Raw genomic sequence first — 26,332 nt, forward strand, 5'->3', positions numbered from 1 at the left:
AAGGTTGACCTATTTTACTGTATTGCTGGTTTAACAAGCTTCACCCTGGTGACAGACTCCCTTTTAGGCCACACGCACAAAACATTTGTATCGATCAAAGAGGAGAAGTGATGGAGATTACTGTGACCTCCATACCACACACAAGCATGCATTGTTCATGTTCTACTTATTTTACTATTTTTCTGACTTTTTTTTCCAGTCTTACCTCTCACAGTTATATCCTGTAAAGATACATCCCCTGTTATGATTTCTGGACACTCATCAGTGGTAGCACCTTGTTCCTCCTCTGTATCTTCATGCAGTGTCTCAAGAGGTAGCTGTGTTGCTGGGGATTGTGCACGTTTGCTATACTGCGGACTTCTTGGTGGACTTTCATGTTCTACATGGCAATAAGGGATTTCTAGTTTGGTTTGTTCCATGGTGTATACTGGCAAGTTGTCTGCAACTCCATTCATTACTATGGTGAGCTGTTCATCACAAACATCAGTGGCGAGGCTAAGACTCTGTCCTATACCAGACACAACTGACATGTTTTGGTCATTAAACTCCTCAGACTCTGCCTCTTCTTCAGCTACAGACAACTCATGCTGTTCTATAATTTCTCTACTGAGACTAATTACATTGTCTTTGTTTTCTGAACTTTCCTCAATGTCTATGTTTTCTGTCAGAGGAACATCATTGTCTAATAAGAGTGGTGCCGTTTGGTCACTGTCCTCTGTGCTTAGGTGGGCTACACAAGTATTGAAAGGTTCCTGGTTAGAACATTCCCTGTCCTCCATTACTGGACTGCCATGTGTCCTTGAATGCTCTTTAACAGGTTCCTGTGAAGTATCTGTCACCCCCTGGGCATCCTCGGTGAACTCTGTAAAGTGGCTTCTACTTTCCTCCTGGAACGATAGTGATGTGCTATTATTATCTGGCTGCTCGCAGATTTGTCTGCCATTATCAGTCTCTTTAAGAACACTGTTCTTGGCATCCTCAGATGCTTCCGAGGAGGCCTCATTTTCTAGACTAAAGGCTTGCTGGAATTTTGTAGTTCCATTGTCAAAGGAGAAATGTGTGCAGTCAGGTACTGATTCTTCCCCAACCCCAAATTCAATGTCCACCAGATCTATTGTCTCTGGCTTTTGCACATAATTTGTATCGTAATGTGTCACACTTGCTCCCATAATAGTCTCAGTGTCAGATGACTGCAAGCACTTACTGCTGCTTGGAATACTCAAGGTCTGGTTATTATTGGATCTTTGGTGTGACTTGGACTGGCTTTTGAAGTTTAAGGCTATAGACTGAGTTAAGGAGCCCTTCTGAGGGCCAAAACGTGGCACTGTAATATCACGCAGCTCCACATATTCTCCTTCCACCTCACTGGAGCAATCTGATTTGACATCCAAAGTATTAACTGTTGTATGGCCATGGCTGGTGCACTGAGATTCATAAACAACTTTCTGATCTTGAACCATCAATTCTTCCACAAAATGGTGGGTGGGACCCGCCTTACTTTCGTGAGGAAAGCTTTCAGAAATTTTTGCCAATTCCTCAGTTGATTGTTCTTTCTCCACAAACTCAGGATGAACTATCATATCCCACGGCACCCTATGGAGTTGGTCATCACAGGTCAGGAGACAGTTCTCCAGCAAGGCCCCGATTCGCTCAGTGTTAACAAATTCCAACCATTCCAAGGTGAAGATGGAAGTGTATGACACCTCTGGGAGCACAACCTCCTCAATATTATGTTGATCCTGTGCAAGACATTTTAGCACAATCCTTGGGGTCTTTCTCAAATAAGGCACCACTTGGAGGTAGAAGTCTCCAGGCTGGAGAAGCCTCCAGTCAATGGATGCAAGCTGTAGAACAATCTTGTCATGAATACAGAGGGGCCACCCAGCATGTCGGAATAGTAGTCCACAATACTGCAACTGCAAGAAGAAGACAACAACAGTGAAGATCAATCATACATTTGGCACAAACCCAATAAACTGAATCTATGTCCAAATAAAATGTATATGGAGAAAGAAGAATACAAGTGACACAGGAGAGATGTAAGCGTGCTGTATAGTTAAGATCAGTCTGACACAATAGAGTCACCTATTGAATGAATGACAGCAGTAAAGCCATATTATATTTAGGCTAAAATTTTCCACACGTGCTAAACAAATCAGTTCAGATAACCCCAAAAGTGTTGCCCCAACCAGTGTTCCAACAAAATCCATGGAACCTGGACAGTAAGTTGTCACAGGAAGACATAATAAGTGTATAAATGTGCTCTTCAATATGTAGTTCAATGATTGAGAAACACTGCTTTACCATACACTGCGGCACTACAGTTTACTGTAAACCCTTCTATGTTAGAGCCCAACATCTAGCTATGGAGGAGTCAGTCAGTTGGTGACCTCGTATAGCCTTAGAATCATATATGTAAATTTAGAACCAGCTATACAAATGTATTTTAATTACCACATTTCATTGATGGTCCAGTAGAAAGTTATATATGACCAGCTAATCCCCTCCCAGTCCCTCAATAAAACTTACACAAGCTTCTTGTTGCAAACCCTGCAAAATTCGTTTTGCTGGGATCAGAAAATCAATGAGATAACTGAGGCCATCTCCACGGTAGGTCTTCTCCACAACATCCAAAACTTGGCACAGCACGGTGGCAGCAGTGGACTCAAATGGATGGTAGAGGGAGGAGAGGGTCTTCTGAATGCAACTGTCCAGAGACTGAGAATCCTACAGAGAGAGAGACAAGAAATGCACAGCTGCTTAAGCCGTTTCCATTTAAAGACCATGCTTCCTCAGAAGATACCACTGCCCCTCAGACTGAAAACTACAGTTAACCCACCCTTAGCCTTGACCTTAAGAACTAATGCACAGAATGTTCTAAACAGGGAAACGGTTTCTCAACAAATGCCTGACTTTGGGGGTATAGCGAAGGACCAGGAATTACAGAGGATCACCGCGCTCAACTGATTGCCAAATGGATAAACTTTATTTTCGTAAAAAGCACACACTACGCGTTTCGGGCTAAGTGCCCTTTCTCAAGTGTATAGGCTTGCTTGTGTCTAGCTGGATGCGTGTGACTTTGGGGGTAGCCATAGGTGCACTTACCAGGAACTACTATAGGGTAACAAATAAGGCACAATCTGATATGTAACTTGTACCAAATTGAATATGTGAGGTTCCTGGTTTTAAATGCACCCCTATGACTCCCACGGGACTATCTATTTAGTGATGCATGGAGTTATTATTTATACAAGATGGTGTTCGCTCAGCCGCTTCTGCCACATGTCAAAGACTCACACCATGTAATCTCATCACACTTCATCTCAGTCACTTAAACAATTAAGATAATAAAGAGGGGGAGGGGAAGCAAGAGACTAAAGCCATTTTTACTCACTGATATTTAGTCTAACACTTGTTTAGAAAGAAGGATAATGGAGAGTGGCTCAGATGTGTCAGGAACAAAAACACATATTATCTAATGTTTAGAATTTCTTGTAGTCGCAGGAAAATGCAATAAGACAAGGAGTGGAGTAAGTTGCAGCATCCAGCAGCAGACGTGTTTCACAGCTTGTCTGACACTAATATTTATTTGTCCACTATATAAGAACAGGTTCACCAAGTGGCTGGGCAGGGTGATACTGGAGGAGTGATATCCATGCCCTATTTATACCCTCACCATTGCCACTGATGGCTGAGAGATATGGGTTCCTTGGAGGAATGTGTACGGATGGTCATCCTAGAGGTCGTTCCATAGGTGTCAGTCAGTGAAATGCATGGGCTCTCTAAGGTGCATGTCCTACACACAGATTATAAAATGCTATTTCTGCCTCACAAAGCAGACTCTATTGTGGAACCATCTGTATAGACTCCTGGACTGTTGGATGTGGCTCTATTGTGGACCTCTGCAGATCACCCTTGGCCTTACCACTTCTGGTTTCATCTTATTTATTGGACTGACTAGGCAGAACGTAGATTGTTTTGTAAGTTTTTCTTTTGTTACTTTTCAAAATCTTAATAAAAATGATCAAATACAAAAAAAGAACAGCTCCGGCAGACAGTACCTCCAACATCAAGTCCTCCATTCCACATTTCTGCATAGATATACTCTACATAAATAAAGTTGGGCCATTTTGTAAACCCATTCCATTGATTATCCTCGACTGATCCTAAACTACAGTCAGCATTATGCTTCAGAGCTGCACTCACTATTCTGCTAGTGAATTAATTTTGTACATGACATTATTATTTTGTACTGTTCCTGAGTTACATCCTGTATTAGACTCCCGGGGCTTCGCTTGATATTCTGCTGGATGTTGTTGTGAGTAAGAAGGCCTATTATAAGGTAAATCCTGTGCCATTATGCATTGGGGAGAGAGAGTCATTTGACTAGAAAAAACTATATACACCTACTGAACAGACTTCAGCTATGGACTAAAATAGAGGCTGTAATTGGAGAATAGTACTTCCTCAGTGATGTAATGTATGTACACAGTGAGCACACCAGCAGAATAGAGAGTGCAGCTCTGTTGTATAATATACATTGTATTATTACAGAGTATTTCATGTAATATAAGTACACAGTGACTCCATCAGAAGAATTGGAATTTTGGAGAATACTATAGATTGTAACTTATGGATCATGGCACATCAAGTAATATAATATATGTACAAAGTCACTCCACAAAAAGAACAATGGAGACAATGTACTAAGCAAACAGCACCAGAATTCTGGTTTCACCACTGGAGGAGGGATATTTTCCCTGGTTCAAGACTGGACACATTTTTCTGGTTTTGAGGGCTATAACATTTTCTCTTTTGGGTTATTTAAATAATGTTTGTGTCTTTTATTTGGAGATAAAAAGGTCTTTATTTTTAGGCTGTTTTATTTTCGCATGTTCTTCCTTTAATATCCAAGAAAAGGTAAAGAAAAAAGGAAGGGAAACAGGTCTCTTTCAGTATTTTAAGACTGAATAATAGCTACTATATTTTTTTTAAATAGTTTTATTTCTCCCTTACGGTAATTTTTATGAAGGTGACATATGCTGTTGTGTCAACGGGGGAAATCTGTGACATTGGCGTGGTAGTGGCATTTTTTTTTTGGTTCATTTATTTTTATATTTTTATACATTGTACCCCATAAGATCATAATAGACCCGTACAGTTCAATTTAACAGGACTTTTATTTATTTTTCTTCTTTCTAATATCCCCTGACAATACTGCAGCTGATGTATTTAGGGGGGCGGTGGGGTGGATTTTGGCAACGAGCCGCGTCACTCTTGGGTCAAAACCCGCCTGCCACGACAGTCGCGGTTTCCCCCTCCGGAGTCAGCTCAAATGAATGGGCCGATTGCGGATGTTGCTGAAAAAAAAAACGGAAAAAAGAACGCTAGTGGTCTCTATAGACCATAATTGTATGGAGGCGGATTTTGAGGCGAAATCCGCTGTCAAAATCCACCTCCTTGCCCCCGTGTGAACTAGCCCTTATCCCCAGTTACAGGAGGAATTTTGCTTCCAATGTTATACTATAGAGCTGAACTGGGTCCTGTAGTACCCAGCAGCTCACACAGTTGCCAGCCCCTAGATGTCATGTGATTGCGGGGCCAGAAGTGGAGCTGCATCATCAGAGCCGTTTTAACAAATTGGTGAAAAGGCTTCAAAAGTGGGCCCCTCCCACCACCACCACTTAGACATACTAGTCCCACACAAATTATAATGCCCCCTCACACAGTATAATGCCTCCATAGTGGTTCGATACAATATAATGTCCCCCTAGTGGCCCATCACATGTAAACCTGTCCCCTCAGACATCATCCTGTCACCCCCATGGCCCCTCAGACATTAACCTCTCCCCCCCAGTGGCCTCTCAGACATTAACCTGTCCCTTCTCAGTGGCTTCTCATGCATTAATTAACCTGTCCCCTCAGACAATACATTATAATGTTCCCTCCAGCTGCTTCCACAATATAAAGTCACTCGCCTGGTGTGCCCACAGTATAATGTCCCCCTTCAGTTCCCCCCCTAGTATACAGTTTCCCGCTAGTTAGTTGCCCCCACAGTATATATAGTCTTCTTCCAGTTGCCACCGCCCCATCGCGGAGTTCTCTTCTGTCTTTGATCCTGGAAGTTTCAGGGAGCAACAGGCACAATGTAAATGAACATCACATACATCATGCTTACTGCTCCCAAGACAATGGGATCTGAGACAAGGGTCTAATGGTAAAGCAGGGAGCAGGTGGCAGATGAGTTGAAGTCAGGACATACCAGGATGGCCCAGAACAGAGGGACAGCACTCTAAATGGAGGACTGTCCCGCTATCCCAAGGTGGCCCCTATTACCATAAGCCCTGATGCAAATGCACTATTTGCCCTTTGGTTAAAGTGACTTGCTTATCATGGCAGCTCCCATATAGCGCTATGTACACAGTTATCGGGAAGGCAGGAATGGTAATAACCTGTCCCTGCCTTCCCTATGGGAGGTGCGGCTGTAATAACAGCCATCCCCCTACTTCTACAGCTGCACAATTTTATGCACATTTCATTCATAACTTTGCAAAAATGTGTGTGTGTGTGTATTTATATATATATATATATATATATATATATATATATATATATATATATATATATATATATGTGTCCTTGCAGGGTTAGGTGTATGACCACTTGGACGTATATAGTCAACAGGTGGTCTAGAACTAGTTAATTTACATACACGAAAACCCCTAAGGAATTGAAATGTTGCTGTGCACTGGGTGAATGCATATCTTTCCTTGGATTTGTTTTACATTGCAGTACTGCTTGCTCCTTGTGTAACTAGTGCATTTTTCTTGGGTAAACTAAGGTGATGGAAATTTAGATTAGGCAGTCTAAAACAACAGATTTACCATCCAAAATCAGACATTATAATTCTGGCATAGTTTCAGACTGTCTCGTCTAACTTTTATAAATGGCTATTAATAAATCTGCCCCAATCGTCTTTGGAGTATAAGGCTGTAACTATGGATAAGTACAAGATAAGTAATGTAATGTAATGTATGTACACAGTGACTTCACATGCAGAATACTGAGTGCAGCTCTGCCTGTACAGGTAATGTATGTATGCTTGTATATAGTGACTTCACAAGCAAAAAGTGAGTGCAGCTCTGGAGTTGAATATATGTTGTAACTTTGGATCAGTACAAGATAAGTAAACTGCTCAGTATTTTATCTTGACTAATGCTGACTGGTGTAGGATAGCTGGGATTTCCTACGTCATGGCACACAAAAGAGCCATTTAATTATCACAATAAACAGCCAATAGGACACAGGGGCTTCCTGAAGGCAGACAGAGCCACTGTTCCCCACCCGCACACAGCTATTAAATGCTCTTTGTTCGGAGCTGATCTCTTCATTCTGCTTCATGAATGGAAAAAGACGTAATGAGTTGTGTGGTGGCACTGTTTACTGCGGCCACCTGAAGTGTACACTATAGCTATTCCACCCAGCCCTCCTCCCGCCATGATTTGCCCTATCTCTATGAACTACGCACCTCTCTATCTACAGCACCCTACACCAGGCAACATCAGGCTCACTCATTGCCATCTGTCCCAACCTCATTGTACAGATGGATTTTCTTCACACTGGTGAGCAGAAAATTAAACATTAAAATGAGACACAACTCAGCTTTTTTGCCAAGTACACCACCCTGTGCCCAAACCATCATTTTACTCAGCACTACTAGATTGTCAGTCATGATATGCTTTGTGTGCCAACCACAGCCCCTTTACAGACAGTGAAATTGACTATGACAGACGCGTAAAGCTTGGCTAATGGAGTAATACTCCCATACTCCACCTAGTGTGGTCACCTAACCTTACTAAAGACCTGAAGGCAGACGTAGAACTTGAAGCTCCTGGACCAAAATATAAAGTATAATACTGGCATCTTCTTATATTGTAAAGAGGATTTTGGGTCCCCTCTAGGGTCCCAGTAACAACTGCTACCTCTGCACACCCTATAGCTACTCCACTGCCTAGTTATGGAGCACTGTCTACCATGATTTCCCTTAAGTGGCTACACAGTTTTCCATCATTCCTGAATGTTTGTTCTTTCTTTTTATAAAGACTCCTCCATTTCCTTATGAGGTTGTTATTTAGCATTCCATAACTACTGAAAACCAGTTTTGTAAAATTCCCATGTTTCTCCTGTTAGTAGGGTTAGTAAGGCTCCAAAGGCAAGTGAAAGCTAGATCTGCCTATTTATGAGCCATACTCACCATGTTATCAATGAGATGGCCACCAGAAAGTCTGCAGTAATATTCTCCATGAGGTTATCAGCTAAATTTCCCTGACTCCTGATCTGGAAGATCTGCCTAATAATGGAGTGCCCCTGCATGCTCTTACATCACTGTAAAGTAGCAATCTGGAATCTTGTGGGAAGAAGCAAAGCTCCAGGTGTAAGGAGCAGTAAACCTGACTTGTGTCTCTCACATCAGTCCTCGCCATTATGACCTGTCTGAATTCCATGGAAAACAAGTTCAAACAAGGCATAAAATGTCTTGAAATGAAATGTGTCAGTCCTGGAGGGCTCACCATTGTGACAAATAAGGAGCCTGATCCATCATTAATATAACAACCTTACTGGGAAGCCAAGCAAAGGATGTGTGAATGGAGTCACATTCTCTGCACTAAGCAGATTTCTCCTGAAATGATTCATTGTCCTCACAGCCACATCTTAATTTTAGACATTTCGGACCAGTCAGAAAGTTCAGCTTCCCATAGACATCCAGAATCAAGAGGCGCATGAGAAAATAGTTTTGCATCATTTTCCTGTTCTCTGGATGGAGCTTATAGTACATCTATTTCTCTGTGTATCGGTGTATACACTAGATATAGTCATACGTACAGATTACAAGTTCACAAATTCAGGATTGAAAAGCTTAACCTAATACATTTAGAAGAACTTTAAAAAGTGCGATGGAAATTTCTACATAGCAAATAATTGTGGCTGGCAGGTTACATATCGATGTAGCTGACTTAACCCCATCTTCTGAACTTGGTTATACTGCTGCAGCGTCATATCTTATCACAGACAACAACAAAAAACAATAAAAAGTCATAGAAACATATTTGGATGAGATACGATGCTGTATTCTAAGCTATTTGCACAGCTGGATTTCTATACCAGATATTACAATTTGTGGCCTCGGTAGTTATTAATAGTAGCTATAATTTTGCAGTGCAATGTGCTGTATATAGTTTATATATATTACAAACTTAAAGTGAAGTGTCTTTTCCCCATGTAAATGAATAGAGAGTCGATCCATATCCTATTCCTAGCACGGCAGAAGAAAATAATCTATTTTTGCATGGAACAGGGCCCACCTTGTACAAGCAAAAAAAAACTGAGAGGATTTCTAAAATATGGAATGCAAAAATGTTTCCCAGGCAAATTAACCCTCTCAGAAACCTCTGAAAGTGCTGAGCACAAGTACCACTACTTTGCTCAAGAAATGTCTCCTCCTCCAATGACTAAGCCGTAGACAACCACCATGAATTCTCCACCGCTCTGACAAGACGTTCTCTAAGGCTAGGGCTACATAATGATTTTGGCTGCAATTCCTGTTGCACCATCAAAGATTGTGGGGTCGCCCTGCGGCTCCTTCACAAATGTTAGTGAATGGAGTCACACCTTATGCCATGACCCCAACTTCTAGTCACAAAAAAGTTGAGTACAGTGCAACTATTTTCTAAAACAATCCTAGATATGTCCATTTTGAAATAAAGTTTGCATATATATGTATATATTATGTATATATGTTACACCTTGTCTAATACACCACAGCTGCAGTGGAGTCAACCATGTACATACATTACTTATCCTGCACTAATTCTGAGTTACATTCTGTATTATACTCCAGAGCTGCACTCGCTATTCTGCTGGAGAAGTCACTTAGTACATGTATTACATCACTGAATAATGGAGGGGGCAGCTATTTCTTTCTTTGTAAGATTACTGTACAGTGTCTGCATTAAATTATCCTTTCCAGTGTAACTATCAGCAGAGCACATTCTGTGAAGGCTCTGAACCAGCAGGGAATGCTGGAAGGCAAGTACCATCAGATAAGACTATCTGGTGATCTCTGCATACCTAAAGTGTATCATTCTCCAGCATGGAGCAAAGAGAAAGATACCATAAGTCAAGCCATTGAACTGAACTGATGCAAAAAGGACACAGCTGCCTGCACAGTGTGTAGATCTGATATTTCCGTTATTCAGTTTGATTTCCTTTCTATTAAGAGCTGGAATGTTTACCACCAACCGAACCTGGATGGACCTAGTGTAGAGCGAATACTTCTCTAACCTGGTCGGCAAATTGTACATCCCCATAGCATTTATTCTGGATGACAGCAAAACGCTCAGCAATGTGGTTTCCAAAAATGCAGATATAACATGATCCAGATAAGGATGCAAAAAACACAACAGCCAACCAAATAACTGAAAGCAGGCGCAAGCAGGGGGGATGTGCTGCAACACTGTCATCTAACATACCTAATACACCTGATAGAAGCTCATAGGCTCCAAACATGGCTTTTGTGAGAGATTGCACCAAGTTGTACATTCATCTGGATCCCCATCTGATACAAAGCAGAGTCACCCATTTATGTCCCCAAAATAATTTCAATGCACACTAAGGTAAGTTATAGGAATGTGGAGTTGTCCTGTGACATTAGACAGTATGCAACTATGCATTTCAAGAGCTGAGCCAATATATTCCATTACACTCCATTTATAGCAATAAGGACAGCCCCCTATCATTCAGGACTATGCCACAAGAAGCCCAGGGACACAGTCCATAATGTCTTTTTCCCAGTATAAGTCCAGTCTCAGCAGCACCCACATACTGGCTTAGGGCCCGGTTACAAACAAAGCTCTGATTGTGGGTCAGAGCAAAAAAATTCCCATCTGTGCCACGCCCCCCCTCTAAAATACCTCCCTGAGCCAGTATCAGCTGTGCCCAAAAATATATTAAATGCTAGTCATAGCCTCAAGTCACCTAGCCCTACACTGAGCTCACATAACAGGATGCCATTCCCGGGACCCTCCATACACTACAGCTACATATGCAGTATTTCTTAGTGATGTCACATTTCCATGCTCTGCAGCGCCCCCTTTTCTGGTTGGGACCTATAGCTCTGCTCATTCCAAGGTCTAAGGTGATACTAAAGACTGCTTCTGTCTTTAGGTGTATTCCCTAGTGTATAACTACAGGATTTGTTTTAACGTATACAGGGGTACCTTGGCCATGACTCCTATTGTGACTGCAAATACATATCACACACTTTTCATTATCTATACCTCTATAGAAAATGTACCTGATCCCTATACATTGACAAATAGATATGCCAAGGCAAATCATCCTGGCCCACACCAAATGAACCTGAATAAACCAAATGTATCACTATGGCCATGTTCAGTGTATGCACCAGGGCTATCCCAGCAGACATGATAAAGTGTGAACAGAGCCTTATACAGACAGTGCAGCAAAAGAGAGGAAAGAGAGGTTAATATATATAATGGTGCATAAATGTCCTGATTTAGTGTGACAAACTTAATAGGCATGTTATATACAAGACAATAACATAAGGGTTTTTAGGGGAAATACTTTTAATAAGCTGGTAGGACCCTGTAAAATGTGCAAAGGAAATTTCAAAGCAAATAAGCAGAATATGAGACCTAATGGTCTGACTGTGTGCTGCAAATTCCTGTGACTGAGGGATGGTCTGCGGACACATTCAGTTATAGCTGGTATTAAAGAGGCCTGTGTCCGGGCAGGATGCACCCGGCATCATGACACTCAAAGCTTCCAACTATACAACATGAATGTGGATGACTGTTGGGTTATTACAGTATGTTCCAAGTCTTTGGGAAACATAATGTTAGTTATTGCCCTTCATGTATAACAGATAAACCACAGTTCCCATTATGCCCTGCAAGTCAGAACAATCCAGCAACTTAGACTGGGGATGTACAGAGACTTAAAGTCTAACTAAACTTTCGGATAACTTTTTATTTTCTGGAAGTATTTGTGCCATTAATACACGATGCAATATACTTCATTAACAAATGTTGGCTCCTTTCTGTGAAACCCTGCATTTACTCATTACCTAACTTCTCTATTGACAGCTATCCCCTGCTTCTCCTTGTATCCATGTTGGGGCTATGTGAAATAAAGAGAAAATAAGGGGAGGGTCTTGGCAGCATTTAGGGGGCTATTATTTAGAGCAGAGAGTAGCAGGAGAAAACAACACCCCTAAAGCCTTTTCAAGTTAATTTGTAAAAGAAGAAAACATTGATGTTCATGAAAAGGGAGCTGCAATGAGAATAAGGCTAAGGCCCCATGGGCCGTAATCGCAGCGCTAAATCGCTGCGGAAAGAACCGCGGTGTGAACACATTGAGGTTCTTCCCGCAACGTTTTTAAGAGAAAGTTCACAGAGTTTTCCTCTAGGAAACCTGTGGACCCCATAGACTATAATGCAGTCCATCTGGTTTCAGTTCGGTTTCCGCCCGGAAAGGGCGAAAAATGCAGAGATTGGAACAGAATACTCATACGGAGTACATACGCAGATGTGAACTGAGCCTGAGAGTGATGACAATGAAATAAATAAAAAATACATAGAATAAGTCAGTCCTCACGGTCCTCTGGAAAAATACATTACGAGAGATTTATCAAAAATGGAGTTTTCGATGCTAGTCCTGACATGATTACTTTTTTGTGAAGTGGCATGGAGTACAATTCAGTGAAAAGTATTTAATATCACAATTATACATATATGACTTTTCTTATGCATAGAGATTGCTTTATGTGATCTTCCTAAAAAAACAAAAAAACAAAAAACAACGAGAAATACGAGGGAAGAAATGCAACATTCAGTTATATATGAATCTCCTGAAGCTGTATGCTGAGGACCCAACTACTTTGCATTACTCATTTTTATCTGTTAATCCTGTACAGTTATGTCCAGGGGATGAAGGGTTAATCTGGAAGCACTCAGCAGAACAAACTGCAGAGCCATCAGAACTAGCGGGGCGCAGACAATGGGATGTCAGAGAACATGGATTTTTCCCTTTTCTCAGCTACAAAATCTGAAGGGTGGGATAGAACAGACGGAGAGGAGAAGTCTGAAACGCAAACTCAGCGCTCTGATCCATAGCCACTTCGCCCACGCTAGCCACACCTAGCTCTTATTGGCTGCAATCCGTTAACAGCCACCAAATCCAAAATACATACAAAAAATATAACGAAAGGCAGATTTTTCAATCTGCCTCTGATTTAGAGGGTTGCTAAACTGAACTTCTATGTAAATATATATTAAAAGGCTTGTCTAATCCGGACAGCCCCCTAGACGATGAGCTGGTGACCGTCATACAATTTCTGGTGTATCTGTAGAATTACACAGTAGTAACCATTGAGTCCATCACAGCAAAACCCTCTCTTCGCAATAGACATACATGGTAGGAACTCTCCTCTACCCAAATGATTCCTGTATGTCTTTAAATGGTCACTAAGACTTATTTTTCCACCACTTTATGGTGCACACCTGGCGGACCCCCATTATAGTTAATCGGGACTGCTGGTCTCCATGTGTAACTGCTGTTTCAGGGGTTGATTCCTCTCAAGTCTGCACACATACATCTGCAAACTTTTGCTGTATGCAAAAAGACTTAACGTTCTGTACATCTCACAGCTTACAAGTTGCTTGACTGTGTTTATTTACGCTGTATGTGCAGTACAGTGCTCCTGGATCTCCTATATTATGATCACTTGGGCTTTTCTCAGCTATTTGTTTGCTACTGTACAGTTACTCCTGGCAAAATTACTTATAAATCAACCAGTAGCATCAGTAATGGATATAGGAGGGGAGGGACAAATGCAAAATGTGCTGCAGCCATAATGTGAACATTAGCCATAGAAAAACTGCCAAGACACCATGTATGTCATAAAACAGACTGCACATAATTCAGAAAAAAAAGTGAACTGGTTCAGATAAGTTGTTGGGGAGTAAGTGATAATAATATTGCTGATTGCTTCCAATTAAGCTAGTAACATTGCATTATATAGATAAGAACAAGGTAGGTAAGTATTGGTTACTATTTCTCAGTGTTTCAGGTCAGAACAGACGTGAAGTTCCCACTGACTTCAGGTCACCGTGTAGAAATGTATTACCATTGTGTTAATTATACAGTATACAGGATATGCCAAATGTCAACAAGACACAGCCCTGCAGACAAACAGCACATCATGACATTCTGCACGGATTCATGGGTGAACATACATGGCGTAGTGCAAATAATAAATCACAAATTAAACTTTTAATTCAGCAACAGATTTTATTATGGGCTTTCATCCCATGGATCTCACACACTGAACTTTATATATTATTCTAGCCATCATGTTTGATAATGGAGCATCCTATAGATGCCAAATTAAAGGAATTTTAGTTAAAATATATCAGGACAATGCCCTCTTATCATATTTAATGATAATTGTCTAATACAATCGGTGTTAAACATTATGTGGACAGGATTTTTTTTTTCTTTACCGACCATACAGGCTACTCTATGCAAGGAAAAACTTTGATAGCAGGGCCTTGTTCGCATCTAGTCCACAGAGCATGATGTCAGTGGCTGCTATCCCAAAAATGACTTCCAAGGACAGCAGGGTGTTCTGGACCCAATATATATAGATACTCCCCCCATTCACATGATTGAGTTTCAGCCATGAAACTCAGTCCATGTATATGCCGCATTTACCAGCCCAAACAGTATGCAGGGAGAAGGACTCCTAGCATTATATATATCCATGCATCCCAGTGATATACCATTACAGTACGAGACAGCATGTCACTGAGAAACAGGAAAGCCTAGTAGCATAAATAACTATGATGGTAGGATTCCCTAAAATAATCACTCCATATCGTAAATGGGGGGAAAATTGTTCAATTAATCATGATTTTCATTTACGTCATAGTCGCCTCGCCCTATTTTGAAATGATTTTGTTCTGTGTAGGTTCCCTCCAAATAATAAAGTCAATTTAGCAAGGATCAAAAGGTGTTGTCTAAAACATCCCAGTTTCTAAATCCAGAATGTTCCTCACTATGGATGATAAAACAAACAATATAAAGCAACATATACCAATCTAGGTTTTGTATATAACATGGGAGCTTCTTATTAATAAACCTTTTTTACTTCCAGGGAACAAAGGCCTCATCTGGAGAGCTACCCTGGCAACTAATGGTGACTGCACCCTGTTTAATGCATGGCAAACTCACACAATCTTGTGAAGATAATGAAATTTATAGCTCATAATGCATGAAAGCTTAAGGAAGGCGGCTCTATACAAGCTGAGGTTTATATGCATAGATATATAGGAGCGGCCCCTGTCCCCACCTCAATCATATGGACAGCTTCTGGTTGGTCACGTTCCTCCAACTTCAGAATAGTGAATATCATCATGTACATGCACACTGGAAGTATCATGGGAAGCATGGTGGCTCACTGGTTAGCACTGCAGCGCTGGAGCCCTGGGTTCAAATCCTGCCAAGGACAACATCTGCAAGGAGTTTGTATGTTCTCCCCGTGTTTGCGTGGGTTTCCTCCCACAATTCAAAGACATACTGATAGGGAATATAGATTGTGAGCCCTATATGGAACAGTAACTGTCAATATCTGTAAAGCGCTGCGGAATATGATGGCGCTACAAAAATAAGCATCCTATTAATATTATAAATGTGAAATGTTTGTGAGTTTGTGACTTTGGATGTTCGGATGTTTGGCGGTCAATCACGCAAAACCCGCTCCACCGATTTGGCTGAAATTTTCCACAAACATAGTTAATAGACCTGATTGCGCAATAGGCTACTTTTGCACACAATAACCCACATACATTTTCCATAAGAATCCCACAAAAAACAAACTGACATCACCATCTCTGCAATCTCACACACTTTGGACCATAGCAAGCCCCTAAACTTCACATTGCCCCCTACAGCCTAGCCCATACACTCACATTCACATATACTTTCCCACTTTCACCCTCACCTTCACCATCCTGCAGGAGCCTACCTCTGTCACTCTCCAGACCAGCCATGTTTGCCGACCCCCACCGCTGGGAGGATCCGCGGCACCGCCCACCACACTACTCCACTAGCTTCACAGGAGCATGCGCACTTTGCACACATAAAGAACGTGTTACTAGCATGCCACCATTTTGCACCTCCACCTTAGGCCGCAGCACGCGAAATCCTGCCTCCAGCCCGCAACAGTACCCGACGCCACTATTACCTCCCTGCTGTCTCCTCTGCACGATCCAACCACCAGCTCGACACTGGTAAGTACATACGTACGTATGCCATAGCCCTTCCCTTACACAATCGCGCATACACTGAGCTACTCCCGTCATGTCTCCGGTTCCTGCCAACTTTGCATCCTCCGCCGCCTTCTCTTACCTGTCCCGCGCTCCCGTCTGTCCCTCGCTGCACGGAGGCATCCTCCTGCTCATCTCCGCCGCCTACACTGGGCTAGGCTGCCGCCGCGAAGGTTCCTATAGCAGCCGCTACCTCTCCCACGCCTCCCACACAGCTCAGTGTGTCCAGGCTGCTGCAGGCTATGCTATGTAGCCTGCAATAGCACTGGCACGATTATGCAATACATAGCAATACATTACGATTGCAATGCATTGCATTGTTCAGGACACCCCCTGCTGGTGTACAACGGTATTGTTTTGCAAGCTGCTGGATGCAGCCTGCAAACCTCATTAGCATTAAAATAAAAAATAAATACTGTGAAACACACACATTAAGGGCTAGTTCACACGTGAGTAATAGGGGAGGTTTTTGACAGCGGATTTCGCGTCCAAAACCTCCCCTTATAATGGTGGTCTATGGAGACCGCTGGGCTTCTGTTCTCCGCTAGCGGCGAGCTGCTGCTAGCGGAGAAAAGAAAGGACATGTCCTTTCTTCAGGCGGAAGCCGCGCTGTCTCAGTCGCGCGGCTTCCGCCCCCCGCAGCTCCCTCCTATGACGGCTCATTCACTTGAGCCGACAGCAGAGGGTTAAGCCGCGACAGCGATGGTCGCGGCGGACGGGTTTTGACAAGAGAGAGACGCGGCTCGCCGCGTCTCTCTCTGTGTCAAAACCCGCGCGGGCAGTTCACGTGTGAACTAGCCCTAACTATCTCCGCCTCCGAAATCTCCCACTCTACTAACTAAACTAAACATTACGCCTGCATACACTCACACTATTAGGCAATGCATTGCATTATTCAGTGCACCCCCTGCTCTTCTTCTCACCCACTAACCGCCCATGTATTTGCTGCAAATACACGTCTACAAATACACGTGTAAGGGTCCATTCACACGGCGTAACACGGCGCTCATTTGGTGCTTATTTTTACGCCGAGCGCTGCATTATGGGAGCGTTTGCGCCGCGCTATTTACGGTGCGCGTTTACGGTCGCATGTACGCGGCGTTAATGCAGCGTAAACCCGATCGTAAAATTTCACCCGCGACTCGATTTACACACTTCTATAATCACTGCAGACGAAGTCGCGGGTAGCAGCTAGTAATAAATAAATAATAATAAATATCCCAAGGCATAGAAATTATTATAACAGGGCACCCAGGAGACTCACTAAACAAGTGATATTTTGTGGCTTAAAGGAAATGTCTACTTGGACAACAATTCACAACATTCCACAGATAAAATCTCCATACAATGCTGAGTACATATTCTTTCACATTTGTCATGTACTGTTTCTGAGTTGCATATTGGGTGCTGCTTTCCAATTTACCACCAGAGCTAAAATTCACAAGGCTTTATAGTAAGACCGACAATACAGAGCAAAGCTGTGAGAACACATGACAACAGTAGAGTAGATCCAAACTGCTGTCTGTTTCCAATGGCAACCATCATTTTAACAGTAACTTTGGATAATATTGTAGAAGGCAAACTTAAGCACAAATACAAAAACTTAAAACAAACAAACAAAAAAATTCCTTGTAAAAGGAGCACCAGGCCAGACTATCCTGAAGGAGTTAACCTCGGGCAACAAATTCTCTCTATGCAAAAATGCAGAGATGCAAATCAGGTTAAAAACCACGAAAATAAAAACCAATGCCGTGCTATAACACAATCCAGATATTCAATGCAAGGCATTTACTTTAGCTCCTTGTCTATGTGACTTCTAAATCCAGATACAGCGAAAGTTAACCCCAAATACAGCAGTCCAAGAACCTGAGCTAGTGGATGTTGTCTGATAAGGTTAAATTGTCCAAAACAAAATAATGGATGGTTAAGCCGCAGCGAAAAAGCACTGCAGAAAAAACCATAGTGGAAACGCATAGCATTTTTTTCCTGCTGCACTTTTCCCATAGATGACAACATCAGAGTTAGGCTGCGGCCCCAAGTTGCGGAAACTCAGGTTCTTTTGTTGGAGATTTTTCTGCAGTTTTTTGAGCCAAACCTAGGAAAGGCTAAAAAAGGAATGGGAAATTTATAGGAAGTTCTTATATTTCTCTCTTCTGCTCAATCCACTCCTGCCTTTGGCTCAAAAAAACACAGCAAAATCTGCAACAAAAAAATCTGCGTTTCTGCAACGTGGGGCCTCAGCCTTTTCCGGGCAAAAAAGGTCTTCAGGGTGCAGTTGCCTTTGCTCTGGTCATTTTGCTAGATGGGAAAAAAGTGAAAACTAAAGACTATTTTGTAGGAGCTACAATTGTAGTGGTATTTTTTTACCGCCATGTTTCAGGTAGGTGAATTGTAATTTGCTTCTTGTTTTGAGTTTGGTTGAAAATAACAGCTGTACACAATCATAAATTATGGCATAGTTTGCACCAAAAAAACACCGTCTAGCATGCTGTGTGCCACATTTATCATGTGTCTTGACAATTTCTAGACCCTTTACCAACTTCACTGAAAAGGAGAGTGACCGTGTGGGAAAGGGGCATGGCTTAAGTTGTTCCTCTGTGTGCCAAAATGCACCAAGAACTTTTAAGCCAAGTAATACTAGAGTAAGTAGTAAGACTAGACAGCACACAGCATTAGACTTTGATAAATTTTATGCAGTTTAAGGCTAAGGCTCCACGTAGCAGCGCACAGCAAAAAAGCGCTGTGGGAAAAACTTCAGCAACAACGCATCGCATTTTTTCCCGCAGCACTTTTCACAGAAAGTTTGCAGACTTTCTGCTTCAATTATACCTATAGGGAAACCACCAGTATTTCCGTAGATATAACTGACATGCGACAATGCAATGGAAACCGCGGTAATTCCTTTTTGTGTATTTTTATGCAATGTGTGGATGGGATTCGCTAGAATCTTTGCAGGAACTGTAAAACACTGCAGTTTTTGCCTCAACCTAAAAGTGTTCAATCTTTTTGCAACTAGAAGACGTGGTCGCAGCACCTTAAGGGTCAAACTGAGACTCCATTTACTAGCAATAGTGAAGGAAACAGGATGATCCAGCAACCTTTGGTCACACACAAGGAGTCATGGCCAAAGTTGATGTAGCCCTAGCCTAATAGATAGTCAGCTCCTTGGACCATCTGACATAGCAAAAGTAGTCCACTGAAGATAAGTGAAGCTTTACTTTACAGCGACTCTTTTACTGTAGAACTGCATGCAGCTTTTACTATATATCTCACCTGTATGGTAATGTCCAGTAAACCAGAGGTATTCAGTTTAATGGTTGTTATCATGTACTACTCACTACCGCAATTACAAACTGCATGCAGTTCTTTATCAGAAAAGCAGTGTAAACCCAGCCTTAGGGCTTGTGATTGTCCAGCACTGCAGGTCCAGACATGTTTACCATCTCTGCATCCATCTCTTAAGCTATTTTGAAAATAGCTGCACATATATATATTTAGGCCTGAAACATTAGCTAAAAGCGAATATATAGCCTGCCTAAAAATACCGCCTCATAGATGTGATAAGCACTGACCCAGATCACCACGCCTGTGCACACTCAATGTGTTTGTGCTTTTGGTCTCTTCCTCTAAACTGGAAGAGCTTTGTACATTTATCCCTTGTTATTCCCTTTGTACATTTATCCCTTGTTATTCTCAGTATGCTCAGTTCTATATCAAACTACACCAAAATGGCGCTAGGACATGCGCGGTACCGCTCTGAACGGAGTGGACCTGCGCATGCACGAGATTTCAACTGCAGGTCTGGGCGGACAAAAACAAAACAAAACATTTACCATGGACGTGCAACTACATCATAAATAGAAAACACAGTAAGGGTCCACTCACACGGAGTAAACACATGTTCATTTTGGCAAAATACACATGTAAAGAATACACGTGTAAAAATAAGACTCCCATTGACTTCAATGACATTTGACGTGTTTTTTTATGTGGTTTTTTTTATGGTTTTTTTTTACATGTGTAAAAAATAATGTCATTGAAGTCAATGGGAGTCTTATTTTTACACAAATATTTTTTACATGTGTATTTTGCCAAAATGAGCACGCGTTTACCCCGTGTGAATGGACCCTAAAACTTGTCTAAAAAAAAAAGAAACATTTGTGAAAAATACATGGAAAAAAAAGTGCAGATGATAAATAATGGGATTAAATCAGCCAAGGAATCTGCAGGAATCATTTTTCAGCAACCTTAAACAAATAGTGGCTGTCGCGGCCCTCATTGAAAACAATGAGAGGGGAATCCAGTCGGAATTTGAAGCTAATTTTAAATCGAAATCTGTCTCAAAATCAACTGCGTATTCATTTATGTGAACTTTTCCTGAGGATCTGTGTCCTATGCTGCATGCCTAAGGTGTGACAGTCGCATGCAGCCATCATTATTGGTGCAATTCTACTGTATAGTCATGCCAGTGTTGGTAAATGTGGGTTGGGTGTTGGCTATATTTGGCATTCACAATACGAGGATGCAGCCTTAGACAAATCATACAGTTTACTTCATGCAAGATCTGTGCAGTGAAGCCTGACAAATTCTAAGCGCAGCTCTGAAGTATAATGCAAGATGTAACTCAGGCTCAGTACAGGATAAACAATGTAGACAGTGATTTCACCAGCAGAATAGTGAGTGCAGCTCTGGAGTATAATACATGAAGAGTCTGCAACCTTTACATAAATCAGCTGGATGACCCTGCGCCAAATTGGAAGTTAGGACCTGAGGTAGATTTCCAATACAACTTGCGCCAAAAACAACAGCCTTGTGCTAAATGTACACCACAATATCATCCCGCTATGCCAGAACACAGGCGTGGTGGGATTGATGAATTTCCCCCCAATGACTCCAGCTGTGGAACAGTGAGTACAGCTCTGGAGTACAATACGGGATGTAGCTCAGGGCCTGTATAGAATATGCAATGTGATGTATGTAAACAGACACTTACATTTAGTACAATACAGGATGTCACTCAAGATCAGTACAGGATAAGGTGATATATAGTCGCATGTCTGCTGGGTTTCTAACAGGTGAGTAATATTGACATTATCAGTTTAGATATATTCCGGACATACAAATGCAAACGGTTTCCTCTTTTATTCTTAGCACAGATGGGTCTGCACAGGGAAGTTGTCATCTTAGCAGGCTGAGAATGCAAATACCGCTGGCACCTGTTATATCTTTTGTTACTATCACATTGGTAAAGGAGACTGCACTGCTGTCCAGTAACTATCTGAACCCTGACACAAGGTGCAGCAATACATACAGCTAGAGACTCTGGGTCACCAGTCCTGGCTTATTCTAAACTGGCCCCTGCCCAAATTAAACATGTTTCTTTCCTCTCAGGGTTTTAGCAGCACAACACAGTCCTTCCCACGCTAGGATTCCAAGTCTGTGCCCTCTCCACTGAAGGGATTTCATGTCAGTCCGGCACTTGGGGCATTCTGGATGATGCCACTGATCTCCTTTCTGAGGACAGAACTGACCATTCAAAGCGCCAACAACTCTCTCAAATTCAGCGACCAGAGAGCAGCAACCCTCTCAATTTTATACAAACTATACGGAACACCTTACAGAAAACCAGTGCAGAAAAGTCATTGTGTCTTTGTCATCTTAAAAATTCTACTAAATCTGATTGTGGGAAAGCCGTGTGACAACCAATAATGCCACCTTTACTGCTCTTACAGAAGATGCCACCAGTCTTGATGTCAAGGGACATATACAAAGACACATTTACAGCTCAAGGTTTAGGAAAGTTGGGTGACATTGCGGCATGAGCTGTTGTAGTGAATACATAGTTTTTCATGTATACATATTGCAGATACTGGCACAGTACCCGACACATTGCACCCTAGAAGTGTACTCAGGATAAAATAAAGAAACGGTCAAGACACTGACAAAACCTAAGTGTGTACAAAGTGATAGCACAAGGCACACAAGTCACATTATATAGAGATCACACATGGCAGCAATACAATGTACACAGAGTCTGCCCAACACAATACACATGAAGGCATAGAAGTGTCACTAATCCGAACACTTAATACACAAGACCTCACACACCTAAGCAACATAGGACAGCACAAACATGACAGTGACAAAATATAAGACACATTGCATGTCACATTGAACTGCATACATATAAGGCTAGGGCTACCCAGAGATTTTGGCTGTGACTCCCATCATGTGACCAAACACTGCAGAGTTGACTTGCGACTCCTTGACTTATGTTAGTGAATGGAGCTGCATTGCGTCCTGAAGAGTGGCACAACTGCGACTTCTAGTAACAAAAAGGTCAAGCAATGTTCAACCTGAAGTCACAATCGAAGCACTCGTGGGGTCACAATACAACTCCATTCTCTAACAAGATCACACAATTGAAGCTGTGGCCAAAATCATGATATCCTAATAGTGGCACAAAATACACAGAGGTTATACTCAGTGCAACATAATACACCACAAGTTGTATATATGTAACACTGATATAAATATCACAATATACATAAAGTAACAGCGACATTGTACACCATACACATATCACAGACAAACATCACATTCAACTACATTTAAGATGCACACGAATAACAGTGACACAAAGGTCACAATCAGCTAAACACGATATACCACAAGTGTCGCTGAGTACACACAGGTCACACATACAAATGATTGTCATACAATATACAATACAAGTGTTACTGTACATCAGAAGAGAGAGATCACAGACACAGCACAGTATGACACAGGTCACACATACACCATCGTCACACAATGTACAACACAAAAGTAATACAAGTGATATAGTGTACATCACAAGAGAGATGACAGGACAGTATGACACAGGTCACAGACAGGACACACAGCAGGCACTGACACAACAGAGCACTAGACACACCATGGACATAACACAACAGCCCCAAGTCACTACACACCACAGACACAACTCAGCACTTATACTAATAAACTGTAGGACAGGAAAGTCACCTTATACACAGGGTACCATCACACACAAGGTGACACAGACACAACACACTATCAAAGTTGCAGCAGACAATACACACTATATAGCATATGACAACACTGCACAGCACTCACACTCCCTCACAACATCCCGCCAGCTCCTGCACAAGTTACTGGCAGTGCTAGACAGGTGAGACCGGAGCCGTGTGACAATATGTATGTGTCGTTGTCCCCCCTTTCCTGTGCTGGATGACCCCGCCGCCAGTGCCCCATTCCCCAGGCAGTGCCCCTCACCATGTCTCCGGCGCCGTTCTCTCCTCCGCTCACCTCGCTGCCATGTTCCGGAGTAGCGCGAGCCCCAGAGCAGCGGCACAGCCCCGCCCCCTCCTCACTACTGCCGAGACCTGAGGGGACGAGGGGGGATGAGGTGGCCGGCGGCGCTGACCCCAGCCCAGCACAGAGGGACAACCACAGGTACCAGCACGTTAGTCTGAGGGAGGTCTGAGGTCATATACATGCTGTGCTATGTGTGGCCATGTCATTCTGCACTAGCTGAAGAACTACAAGTTACAAACCTGTGTGGTATCTTCAGGTACTCGATTTAATAAAGAATACTGCCTCACAAGTTATTACTAGTGCAGAAGTACAGTATATACCATTGTGCAGTGTATACCATTGTGTATAGAATCAGAGGTACAGTATATACCATTGTGCAGTGTATACCATTGTGTATAGGAGCAGAGGTACAGTGTATACCATTGTGTATAGGAGCAGAAGTACAGTGTATACCATTGTGTATAGGAGCAGAAGTGCAGTATATACCATTGTGTATAGGAGCAGAGGTACAGTATATACCATTGTGTATAGGAGCAGAGGTACAGTGTATACCATTGTGTATAGGAGCAGAAGTACAGTATATACCATTGTGTATAGGAGCAGAGGTACAGTGTATACCATTGTGTATAGGAGCAGAAGTGCAGTATATACCATTGTGTATAGGAGCAGAGGTACAGTATATACCATTGTGTATAGGAGCAGAAGTACAGTATATACCATTGTGTATAGGAGCAGAAGTACAGTATATACCATTGTGTATAGGAGCAGAGGTACAGTATATACCATTGTGTATAGGAGCAGAAGTACAGTGTATACCATTGTGTATAGGAGCAGAAGTACAGTATATACCATTGTGTATAGGAGCAGAAGTACAGTATATACCATTGTGTATAGGAGCAGAAGTACAGTATATACCATTGTGTATAGGAGCAGAAGTACAGTATATACCATTGTGTATAGGAGCAGAGGTACAGTGTATACCATTGTGTATAGGAGCAGAAGTGCAGTGTATACCATTGTGTATAGGAGCAGAGGTACAGTGTATACCATTGTGTATAGGAGCAGAGGTACAGTATATACCATTGTGTATAGGAGCAGAAGTACAGTATATACCATTGTGTATAGGAGCAGAGGTACAGTATATACCATTGTGTATAGGAGCAGAGGTACAGTATATACCATTGTGTATAGGAGCAGAAGTACAGTGTATACCATTGTGTATAGGAGCAGAAGTACAGTATATACCATTGTGTATAGGAGCAGAGGTACAGTGTATACCATTGTGTATAGGAGCAGAAGTACAGTATATACCATTGTGTATAGGAGCAGAAGTACAGAGTATACCATTGTGTATAGGAGCAGAAGTACAGTATATACCATTGTGTATAGGAGCAGAACTGTGCAGTGTATACCATTGTGTATAGGAGCAGAAGTGCAGTATATACCATTGTGTATAGGAGCAGAAGTACAGTATATACCATTGTGTATAGGAGCAGAAGTACAGTGTATACCATTGTGTATAGGAGCAGAAGTACAGTATATACCATTGTGTATAGGAGCAGAAGTACAGTGTATACCATTGTGTATAGGAGCAGAAGTGCAGCGTATACCATTGTGTATAGGAGCAGAGGTACAGTATATACCATTGTGTATAGGAGCAGAAGTGCAGTGTATACCATTGTGTATAGGAGCAGAAGTACAGTATATACCATTGTGTATAGGAGCAGAAGTACAGTGTATACCATTGTGTATAGGAGCAGAAGTGCAGCGTATACCATTGTGTATAGGAGCAGAGGTACAGTATATACCATTGTGTATAGGAGCAGAGGTACAGTATATACCATTGTGTATAGGAGCAGAAGTGCAGTGTATACCATTGTGTATAGGAGCAGAAGTACAGTGTATACCATTGTGTATAGTGCAGAAGTACAGTGTATACCATTGTGTATAGGAGCAGAAGTACAGTGTATACCATTGTGTATAGGAGCAGAAGTACAGTATATACCATTGTGTATAGGAGCAGAAGTACAGTATATACCATTGTGTATAGGAGCAGAAGTGCAGCGTATACCATTGTGTATAGGAGCAGAGGTACAGTGTATACCATTGTGTATAGGAGCAGAAGTACAGTGTATACCATTGTGTATAGGAGCAGAGGTACAGTGTATACCATTGTGTATAGGAGCAGAAGTGCAGTGTATACCATTGTGTATAGGAGCAGAAGTACAGTGTATACCATTGTGTATAGGAGCAGAAGTACAGTGTATACCATTGAGGGCACAGAGGAAGCAATGCAGAGATAATCAACTTTTTATATATGTAAATCAGCCTATAAGTGCTCGGGGGCGTGGCCTGATCTAACTCGTGTATCTATAGACAGCTGTGAGACTGGCAGAGAATGAATTATCATATGCAAATCTGGTAAATTAGATCCCGCCCCCTGTGCACTTGAAGGATGACTTGAATATTCATAAAAATATAATCTCTGCGTTGCCCCATTGGTTTGTGGCCACAACGGTATGTTTTTCTGCTTCTTTTAAGGGCCCCTATATGGCCCTATTATTGGTTTGGGAGGCATTTCAGACCTG

The 26,332-nt window shown here is 42.0% G+C and overlaps 1 protein-coding gene across 3 annotated transcripts in view; it reads right to left on the reverse strand.

The window, feature by feature from the left end:
• The window catches only part of LOC142213673 (puratrophin-1-like), a 62,128-nt gene extending 38,382 nt beyond the window's left edge, over positions 1-23,746 (reverse strand). For all 3 annotated transcript variants that reach the window (XM_075282084.1, XM_075282085.1, XM_075282083.1), the window contains exons 1-3: positions 23,703-23,746; positions 2,530-2,727; positions 206-1,916 (exon numbers count right to left, since the gene is read on the reverse strand). In XM_075282084.1, coding sequence (XP_075138185.1) covers positions 206-1,916; positions 2,530-2,727; positions 23,703-23,705 — 1,912 coding nt within the window. In that variant the 5' untranslated portion in view covers positions 23,706-23,746. The remainder of the gene's footprint in view (positions 1-205; positions 1,917-2,529; positions 2,728-23,702) is intronic.
• Between the last annotated feature and the right edge of the window lie 2,586 nt (positions 23,747-26,332).

This window comes from Leptodactylus fuscus, chromosome 7 (genome assembly GCF_031893055.1).
Source record: "Leptodactylus fuscus isolate aLepFus1 chromosome 7, aLepFus1.hap2, whole genome shotgun sequence".
Taxonomy (NCBI): domain Eukaryota; kingdom Metazoa; phylum Chordata; class Amphibia; order Anura; family Leptodactylidae; genus Leptodactylus; species Leptodactylus fuscus.